At 32.8% G+C, this 11,284-nt stretch overlaps 1 protein-coding gene across 3 annotated transcripts in view; it reads right to left on the minus strand.

The window, feature by feature from the left end:
- LOC143233149 (nephrin-like) overlaps positions 1–3,823 on the minus strand; it is an 80,029-nt gene extending 76,206 nt beyond the window's left edge. For all 3 annotated transcript variants that reach the window (XM_076469092.1, XM_076469091.1, XM_076469093.1), the window contains exon 1: positions 3,334–3,823. In XM_076469092.1, coding sequence (XP_076325207.1) covers positions 3,334–3,412 — 79 coding nt within the window. In that variant the 5' untranslated portion in view covers positions 3,413–3,823. The remainder of the gene's footprint in view (positions 1–3,333) is intronic.
- Positions 3,824–11,284: the final 7,461 nt, after the last annotated feature.

The following is an 11,284-nucleotide window of genomic DNA, read 5'->3' on the forward strand; positions in this document are numbered from 1 at the left end:
CGACATATTGCTTAATGCACCACATGATGCTTTAAAACAAATTAACAAATGTTAAAATACGTGTATTCTAGTTAAGTGAAAAATATTTTTGACGAGTAAGAGCTATGTTGGAGTTCTTGAAAACATTTGTTTTTATTTGAACAACGTGTGCTGGAAATTAATACGGCTGGAAGGTGGAGAGTATGAGAAAACACTTCAGATATCAATTTGTCTATTCACGTCCCCCGATGGGACAGCGGTAAGTCTAAGGACTCACTACTTTAAAATACGGAGTTCGATTCTTCTTGTTGAACACGCCCTATTGTTGCTCTGTTATAAAAGCAATCAAACGATTTATCTATTTAAGGTTTTATTACACCTATAGATCGTATGTACTAACTAGAGGGCGCTGATTAGTGTATACTTTCGCCAACCAGCATTGATGATATTTACCTCTCAGAAAAAAAAAAAAAAAAGATTGTATGTCCGTATTTCCGTCATTATCAACGGGCAGTGAAGAATCATATTTGACATATATCTATCAAGTTTTGTCAAAATTCGATAATTGTTTATTACTTTATGGAGTAAAAATAGTGTAAAAAATCGGTTTACATACTAACAGATACGGACTTTCTTCACCCAGATGTGCCCTTGATCATCCAAAAACTAAGCCATTCTAAGTTTGTTCATAGTCTGAATGTGTATCAACTTTCGTTCAAATCCCTTCAACCATTTTCGAGAAATAGTGCTGACAAACATACATATACGCACACACAAAAGTGAAAACAATACCCACTTTACTTCTAGTGGTGGAAGAACTTATCAAAAGCTTCCACTGAAATAGATATATTGACATCACTCTCAGCAAAATAGTAGAAAAGAAAATGATATACCAGAGCTACAAACTTTCAGGCAAAAAAATCATAAGCTAAATGCCAATTACATAATGTAAGTGTAACAGATCAAACATTATAATATATGACAATGCAAATAGGTTAAGTTAATAAATAACATACACATGTATTTTTATTTGCTAAGATTGTTGGTTTTTAAGAAAATATACACAGGTGTTATCTGCGAATAGCCGGCTATAATTTGAAATGATAATCTAGATGAAAGGTACCTAGTGTACAACAACCAACTCCAACTTCTCAGATACTCTTATCTAATTGAATAGTGGGATGTGACTGCATCAACAGAGCACACACAGTTCCACAACGGGTAAAGCGCGTCGTTGTGACAACGAGTCACAGGCCATGAATCTTCGAATTTGCAGCTAGAATACTTCTATGTTTCACTACATTTCTTCGATTGAACAAAAATAACGAGAAAATGAAAGAGTCACTAATAACTACTAGTCATTATTATTTTATTACAAAACTAATAACTACCAGTCATTATTATTTTATTATAAAACTAATTACTACCAGTCAGTATTATTTTATTATAAAACTAATAACTACCAGTCAGTATCATTTTGCCATAAAACTAATAACTACCACTCAGTATTATTCTAATATACAACTATCATCTTCACAGAAATGGTCTGGTATGGCCAGGTGGTTAAAGAGCTCGACTCGAAAACTGAGGCTCGCGGGTTAAGATCCCAGTCGCACCAAACATTCTCGCCCTTTCAGCCGTTTGGGCGTTATAATGTTACGGTCAATCCCGCATTGGTTGTTAGTAAAAGAGAAGCCCAAGAGTTGGCGGTGTGTGGTGATGGCTAGCTGCCTTTCCTCTAGTCTTACACTGCTAAATTAGGGACGGCTAGTGCAGATAGCCCTCGTGTATCTTTGCGCTAAATTAAAAAAACAATGAACATTATTTTATTATAAAACTAATAACTACCAGTCAATATTTTTTACTATAAAATGTTTGTGTGTGTTTTCTTACAGCAAAGCCACATCGGGCTATCTGCGGAGTCCACCGAGTGGAATCGAACTCCCTGATTTTAGCGCTGTAAGTCCGTAGACTTACCGTTGTACTAGAGGGAAGTATTTTGGAATAAAACTAATAACTATCAGTCAATATTATTTTATTATAAAACTAATAACTACCACTCAATATTATTTTACTATAAAATTTCTATTCAAACTATGCCTTATAGTCCAGTTAGGCAATTATTATACCAAAAAAGTAGTACAAGTAAAAAAGTTTCTTCATTGTTGATAAAGTTTCATTGTAGAAGACATTTACCTTCACTATACAGCACAATTATCGATATATCTACACTGAGATTTTAAACCAAATATAAAGTTAACAATAATTTTCCCATAAATTTCACACAAATGACCTAAAAAGCAAAATAAATACAAGTTTTGCAAAGTCCCACTAGTTGTAAATATTCACAATCACAGTTAAAATTTACACTTCATAAGACATCTGTAAACAAATGCTTTATGCAAAATAGGAAAACTAAATATTCACTTTGTACACATATAACCACTATATTTCTGACTACCTTAGAACGAAGAATTTGTCTAGTATTGATTTTCATCTGCTACAACCAAAGCATTTAACTTTATGTAATAAAAATAGAACACTTTATAATATAATAGACAAACTGTGTAGTGTAATCTCATGAATTACGAATCATTATAATCAAGAAATACACGCATACATATTTGCACTATAAATATATATATATTTAAAAATGAGGTAAGTAAACAGCTATGCTTCACAGAGATTCAGTCGTGAACAAACTCGTGACCTGAACGGACATCACTTTATGTTATGTGCATGTTTGTTCTCCCGTTTCTCGTAAAATATTTCCAGGAAATGTTCCTAAAATACCGCTGACAAGTATATAACCAATTACAGAAACGCTACAAGTTATTGTCTGATCTACTTCCAGTGGGTTAAACAGAAATAACTTGGAAACTGGCATGCAACTTCTATGTTTACCACCAAAACAAACAGAAATATGGTATCTATAAACAATACATTGGAATAGAGCCGACTTGTATAAGATAATTATAAGACTCAACCAACAACGGTGAAGTTTATATGAGGCAAACAAATAACGTAACTCTTTATTTTAGTATTTTTCTTTTTCTATTGAGCGTTCATTAACTGCAGTGAAGTATTTGTTAGATTGTTGTTCTCTTTATTAGAATCCAGCGAAGTTTCGATGTACAAAAAGTTCTCTTCTGATAATTTCAAAAATTACCTAAATGTGTGAAACTCACAAAATATTTTCCTCATTTATTATGGTTTTCTTCGAGAAATGTAAAGACACAGCCACGTCTGCTGTACAGCCAGTATTCATAAAGCTATTGTAGCAATACAGTAGGGAAAAAATGTATTACTTTAAATTTACCGAGCAAATCTTTATGAACAATAGGTTTTACTTACCCACTTCTTGTCCTAAACAATCAGCAGAAGTAAGACACATAACAGCAAAACATGTGAATAAGTGACGAACTTCCCTCATTTCCACGAATACTGACAATACTTTTACTTGATTGTTAATTATACTTTAAACTGCACACACATAAGCATTAGTATGTTTGTTGTTTATTGGCAAATGCGTTTTACGACTGTTTGAATAAAGTTTACTGAGGCTGTACGTAAAATTCAAGCAAAATAGAAATAAAAGTAACTTTTTGAGCAGCGAAATATTCCATCTTATGTTAATTGGTCGTGAAATTTAGGCATTTTAATACTACAGCTTGAGCGGTTAAGTTTGGGGCAAGAAATTCTTTTCGAATTTAGCTATAATTTTTGACGGAAAAAATAAAAGAGAATCAAAACCATCACACAGAGTAGACAACTTAACAAGATTGTCAGACACCCGCTACCAAGTTCGTAACGTCTTACCGCACAGCGTGGAATCAAGACCACCACTGACTGCAAGCGTAATGAGGCAGGCGGGAGAGCTATTCTCCGTCTAAAATGGAAAGAAAAAAAAAATAATAATAATTCTCCTAGTGCCATCTAGCGAGCGACAGTTTATACAATGAGAGTTGAAGAATCTAGTCTGACGCATTGTGAATAACGTTCTTGGTTCAGTAATTGCTATATTTTTTCTTCTTTAATTGGATAAATAGGGAACATTAATCTTAAAAAAAAACCTTCATACTTGTCTTAAGTGCATTTGTACGAAGATGTTTTAATTGCTCTCTGGTGAATCTAAATTCAACGCATTGTTTAGATGAACGTTTGTTATTTTACTACTACATTTTTATAAATTTGTACAAGGAAAGGAGACATTGGTACATGATATTCACCTCACTGTCTACTATTTCTTGTATGCACACTAACAGGCTAATAAGTATCTTCTTTACACGTTAGTTATAACTCTATCATCATGCAAACATCATCGAAGTACCAACGCACTTCGAATTTTATGTAAGACTTCAATAAAGAGTAATAATTTTTCCACAATCGATTCTACCCAAACTTCTGTTTTTAAAATTACATCTTAAGCTGAATTAATAAATGAGTTACTTCAACTTTCATTATGAGGTTAAAAAAACATTTATTGAATCTTTTACCCAGCAAGTAAGGTGTACCGACATACAAATAATGAAAACAATAACTGTACGTTTACGTATATTTAAAAACAAGTTTTATTTAAAAATGCCATTCTTAAATAAGATGGTGCACAACTTAATTATTTTTCCCTTTACCACATATTTGGTTCGAATTTCGAGCATAGCTTCACGAGGGCTATCTGCGCTAGCCGTCACTAATTTAACAGTATAAGAGGGAAGGCAACTAGTTATCACCACCCACAGCCAACTCTTGGGCTACTCTTTCACCAACGAATAGTGGGATTGTCCGTCGTATTAAAACGCTCCAACGGCTAAAAGATCTAGCATGTGTCGTGCGACAAGAATTGAAACCTGTGACGCGTGTATTACGAGTCAAGTGTCTTAACCACCTGGCCACGTTGGATCTTATTGACAATTTAACCACATCTTTATATTTTCAGACATAAGACACAAGAACTAACTTAAATCATAATAATGTATGTCGTACGTAATATTGTTCCAATGTGTATCAATCTATTACAAAGATGAAAAGAATTAAAATACGTGAAAGCTTTTGTTAGCAGAAAATAGTTTGTATGCAGCCAAACAAAGATATTGTTCGTGATGCCAACTTATTGCACAAGATGAGAAAGACGGTATTAAAACATTAAATATGAGTCATATAGTAGGTAAGAGTTGTGCAGTTATATGGTGTTTGAAACTATCAAATTTAAAGCTTTAGTTATTAAGTTACTATAATATTATAGGTTTCAAAAATATCACATGTAACTTTTATGAATATATATTCAAATGTTTTAGAAGACATTTATTGTGATATATGAGCTGTATATGTTGGAATAAAATATTGCTGTAAATTAGGTCTGATACGAAATTATCTCTTTATCAAACGAAAAAAAAAACAACTCTGAGCTACATTGATATCATTTCTGTATCATATTTTCAGATAGGGGTAAGTTTACACACTTACACCAACCACTAAAATATAAGGTTTTATTCTTGGCAATGGACAGAGCCGATCACCCAGTGTGTGTTTAATATAAACCAGAGAAATTTGACTTTCTTGAGTTTTTCTAGGCATATAAATAAGATACTCAAGCAACCGTATTGCGAAACATATAGATAAAAACAAACTAGTGAAATTTAATATCAGAAAAATAATATTCATGGGTCAAAATTCAAATCTTGAATTAATAAAAGGTGAAAATAAGAGATAAGTACGAAGAATGTATGATATAAAAGTGTTGATTGTCCGAAATGAGAACGTTTCACAAATATAGAATACATTTTACGACATAATACTGGTTTCTTACTTGAAAAAAGCAGTTTTCATAAAGTTCTTGTTGGAGTAAATAGCTATTTTCATTTTATTTAAAAAAGTGTTTGAAAGACGAATTGAAATATTTTCCACCCTTCGAACGTTCTTACTTGATACTAAAACTTTATTCTAATTCTACATAGTTATTAAACTTTTAATAGTAAAAGAACAACGAATAATAATGGAGTTTTCAAATGGGAGTACATGAGTTTTATAATAATTGATAAGAATCTTAACTTATCACTTATTTTTTGATGTACTCTTACAATGTTGAGAGATAAAAAATAAAATAGTTTATTTTTCCGGTCTGTAAAAGTCCGATTTCTTTTATTATTATTTTTTCTTTGCAAGTTGGTGGCTGTTTTAGCGACAGTAGTATCCAGGCTTTCAAAGCACTTCGATTTAACACAATTATAGGAAATAAAAAACTTCAGATTAATTTTGTATTATCTTCTTGATTCTCTCTAAATCTGTTGTCTATATCTATCTATCTCTATCTATTTCAACACTGAAGTGCACAACATTTTTATTCTTATTGTTGAATACCAGCACATTGTAAAATTGACGTAAAGCAAAAACATGTACATTATGAAAATTATTTTACAGTTACACTATTTGTGCTCTGCCTACTACGGGTTTCGAAACACAGTTTTTTGGGGTCGTAAGTCCGGAGTCTCTTCGCGGAGCCACTTGAGGGAATGAATGGGGAAAGAGTATATCATACGTTTCAACACAGCATGTTATCCACATAAAATAATTTCTGTGATGCTTGCAAATTGTTATTTGTCAATTTAATATTATATTAACATAACACACTTCCATACATAAATATTAACACGTGCTTGAACATTGTTCAACAAAGTGTGAAGTGTTCTATGTAGTTGACAGTATTTATTCCTGTGATTTACGTACTTTAACGTTCTTAAGAAAGCAGCAAGAGTATATAATGTTTAACATGTTGTAATTTAATGGGTATAGAATATTTTATTTTATATTCTAAGCAACAAACCACAGTTAAAGTTAAAATAAAAGTAAAATATTTAAAATTATTAGAATAGTAAAGGTGTAGTGTTATTTATCATTTGTGTAAGCACGAAATTATTTAGAAACAAAACCTGGCTAGTAGTAAAAACTTAAATATTTTTGGATTCTCTGCCGTGTATTCAAATAACTATTTTGTGTTTTAATTTATCATATAAAATAAAAATGTTTTACCACAAAATGAAAAAAAATTGATGATAATGATAATACGGTCAAACAATATTCTTCTTGTATTCCTGAATATAGATGTCAATTGTAATTTTAATTGCTTAAACAAAAATTTCATTTTTGAAGCTATAAGACATTACGGTCGACCTCAGATCATACTTATATTTAATGATTTTCATGATAAGTACACGATTTCTGTTTAGTTTTTAATGTCTGTCACATTAAATTGTATGCAATGTAACATGACAACTATTTATTGGATAATATGTCCATATAGTATTTAGATACAAAAGAAAAAATAATCCTAATGGAAAATCTAAGCATTACATATATAATAAAGACTTCTTGTATCTCTCAAATAAAACACAACAGGACCATTATGCTAAAAGAACATTATATGGAATGAGACTCAACTTAAATATCTTCCTCCAGGAACTATAGAAGCTATAATATGTATCTCATGTAAAAAAATAACTAATATAAGGCATGGCTGACAAATGTGAGGAGGGGAAATCATTTTTCACGATTCTTCTTTTTCGTATAAACAATTTGTTTTAATAAGACACTCATACTTGGACGCTTGACATAAGTTATAAAATGAGAATCAAGTCTACTTTATTGATATCGTACGATCATGGTTCCTTGGGCAAATATACAATACACTCTTATAATAAAACCTACTATTTTTAAAAAGATTAGCCTTCGTTTCGATGTACAGTATGTATAATTTGCAATTTACAGTTGCATTTTATAGTGTAAGAAATCTGGAATTGAAAAGGAAAAAAAAATGTGTCAAGGATTAATATAAAGTTAAGTGACATAAAACTATGAAATCTCTCACACATACAGAGTCCGGTTAGATAAATCACCACATTTCACATAATGAAAGATAAGGGGCTTTTGTTATATCAAATGAATTATAAAATAAAGTACTCAAGCATGTCGTAACCATACAGTTCATCTAGAAAATTATAATGTTTAGAATACTAAGAAAATTAGGACAGTGTAAAGATATTTCTACGAATAATAATTTATAGTAAAACGTGAGGATATTAGTGTAGTTAACGACAATTTGGTAGTGTCTATTCAGTTTAAAAGACAAAAAAAAAGTTATTGGAGCGCCCTTCGAAACTGGAATACGGAAGTACAACGTGTTATTCTGTAGCTTACTATCTGACACCGTAATTGTTCCGATGTTTACACGTGTCATTCAATATCCCGACTAGGAAGTATCAGACAGCTGTTTATCATAGATTATGTGGTGTTAAATTGACAACCTCAGTTTGTTGTGAGGTGCGTGTGTGTATGTTTTCATATAGCAAAGCCACATCGGGTTATCTGTTGAGTCCACCGAGAGGAATAGAACCCCTCATTTTAGCGTTGTTAATCCTTAGACTTAACGCTCTACTAGAGGGGGACTGTCGTGAGGTACTATAGTTGCTGCACTAGCCGTCCCTAATTTAGCAGTGTAAGACTAGAGGGAAGACAGCTAGTCATCACCACCCACCGCTACTAGAGCTACTCTTTTACCAACGAAGAGCGGGATTAACCTTCATTGATAACGCGGGATTGATAACGCTCCCATGGCTGTAAGGGCAAACATGTTTGATGTGACGGGGATTCAAACCTGCGACTCTCGGATGATGAGTTGAGTGCCTAAGCCACCTGGCTATGCTTCGCCTGATTGCTCTGTATAATATTTCGTAAGGTAATTTATATTTTTAGTAAAGTGAAAAAAGTTAGACACAGGATACTATGCTAGAAATTATTTAAAAAATATATATATATATTTTGTGTGGATCTCATAGATGTTGTAAGGCCCGGCATAGCCAGGTAGGTTAAGGCGTTTGACTCGTAATCTGAGGGTTGCGGGTTCGAATTCTGGTAACACCAAATATGCTCGCTCTTTCAGCTGTGGGGGGGGTTATAATGTTACGGTCAATTCCACTATTCGTTGGTAAAAGAGTAGCTCAAGAGTTAGCGGTGGGTAGTGATGACTAGCTGCCTTCCCTCTAGTCTTACACTGCTAAATTATGGAAGGCTAGCGCAGATAGCTCTCGAGTAGCTTTGTGCAAAATTCGAAAACAAACAAACAAACATAGACCTTGTTGTTAAGAGCCATGTGATTTTAAGCCATTAAGATGAACAAAAAAAAGTTATGTATTTCATTTAATAAGGCAGAAGTTTTAACAAACGTTCTATTGCAAACGTTTGTTTACCACTGACTATATAAAATACACGTAAAACATTATTATTATGTTCTTGTTTTTAAACATTTACACGTGATGAGGAAACAGCGAAGAACGATTTATTTTTCTTCGCTACCCATTCCTAATTTAAAACAAGAAGAAAAACAACTAGTCGAAAAAAACACTGCCAATTCTCAGGCTATTTTTTTAATTATAGGAGAAAAGTGTCACTGTTGTACCGACTCTACGATTTTAAAGTGCAAAACGAATTTTTTTGCGATGTCTGGATGCAAATAGTGAACCCACAAATCTATGGTCTAGAACACTAGTATCTTAAAATCATGAAATATACATATTTAATAATAGGTACAAATGCTACCATTTTAATACTTTTTTGTTCTTCATGCATAAATTTCGTTTTTGACGTGTAGTATAGATTACTTCAATTGAAAGGAATTACTTCTAGAACAATATTGATAGTAACAGAAATATGGCGCACATTTTGTCTGCTATTCAGTCCTTGGTTTTATACGGACTAGATTAAATTACTGTTACCATAAAATAATTTTAGTTTGAACTTTAATGTTTTACACATTAATACAGTCAATATGATATTCCTAAATAATACAGTATTCCTCAGTATAAAATACGTAAGGTGACGTCATTCGCTGACTCTTGACCGTATAAAATTGTTTATATTCTTATCCGTTTCTTACGGGCTTATTGATAATCATAAAATTTACTGTTTAATCTTGGTTGCGTACATGCTGATTTACAACGCTATAAATCGGATTTTGATACTCGTGATGGGCAGAGCACAAGTAGCCTATTGTTCGGCATGATCAGGTGGTCAAGGCACTCGACTCGTAATCTGAGGGTCGCGAGTTCGAATCCCTTTCACACCAAACATGCTCGCCGTTTTAGTTGTAAGGGCGTTATAATGTGACGGTCAATCCCACTATTCGTTGGTGAAAGAATAGCCCAAGAATCGGCAGTGGGTGGCGATGGCTATCTGCCTTCCCTCTTGTCTTACACTGCTAAATTATGGACGGCGAGTGTAAATAGCATTCGAGTAGCTTTGCGCGAAATTCAAAACAAACCAAACAAAATAAACGAACAAAAATATCTTGGTTATGATGCGATTTTTGCGGATAAATACATAATTAAATACAGCCTTGTTTACTAAATTACCAAAAATAGCGCGTTGAATACCGTCTTCTTCCATTTATCGTATCAGTTCCCTATAATCATTTATTTTCTATAGAATGTATATCAACGTTGCACACTTAATGAATTTGGTAACTATATAGCACATTTAAATGCTACATCATAATATATCATGAAAAGAATCCAATAACTGTGTCTTGCCTGCTTTGAATTACGTGTTCTTAATTACAGCATGTAAATTTTAATCTTATATTGTAAGGAGAGTTTAGTAGTATCACCAGGAACTCCTTCCTCTAGCGAATTTGCACTGAACCAGCAAAGTTAAATCACTAAGCAAAAAGAGCAACCAATAATAACACTTAAGGTGACAACTTTTTAGTCGGGTGACAAATGCCGTTCTTGAGGCCAAAAACAGGAAGCCTTTTTTATTTCGTATTAAGTGCTGACAAAAGTAACTACTACTGTAGCGGTGGAATATAGCATTTCTCCAAAATGACACCTTAAGAACCTGATAAAGAACAGTTTAAAATAACCCGACTGCTCTGTGCCTAACCACTTTTAAAATAAGCCATAATAAGATAAATAGCTAATAATCTAACATGTTTTAAGCTGTGGTGCTGGATAACAGCCAATGTTTCTTAAGCTAAGTGGGACTAATTTATCGATTCAAGGGGTGCGAGCGAGCCAATAATTTATCCACTGAGATCACTCATTAGTTTGTCACGATCTGTAAAATTATAGGCCCAGTTTCCTAATTTATGTAATGCTCGGCATTTCATATGTTTTGCTTTATTGGTATATTTAATATTAATAAGAACGCTTTACAAAATATACTTTCAAATGGGAATATCCAATCTTTATCTGTGGGTCGCGGGTTCGAAGCCCCATCATACCAAACATTCTCGCCCTTTCCGCCATGGGGGAAACAT

The sequence above is a fragment of the Tachypleus tridentatus genome, chromosome 12 (genome assembly GCF_004210375.1).
Source record: "Tachypleus tridentatus isolate NWPU-2018 chromosome 12, ASM421037v1, whole genome shotgun sequence".
Taxonomy (NCBI): Eukaryota; Metazoa; Arthropoda; class Merostomata; order Xiphosura; family Limulidae; genus Tachypleus; species Tachypleus tridentatus.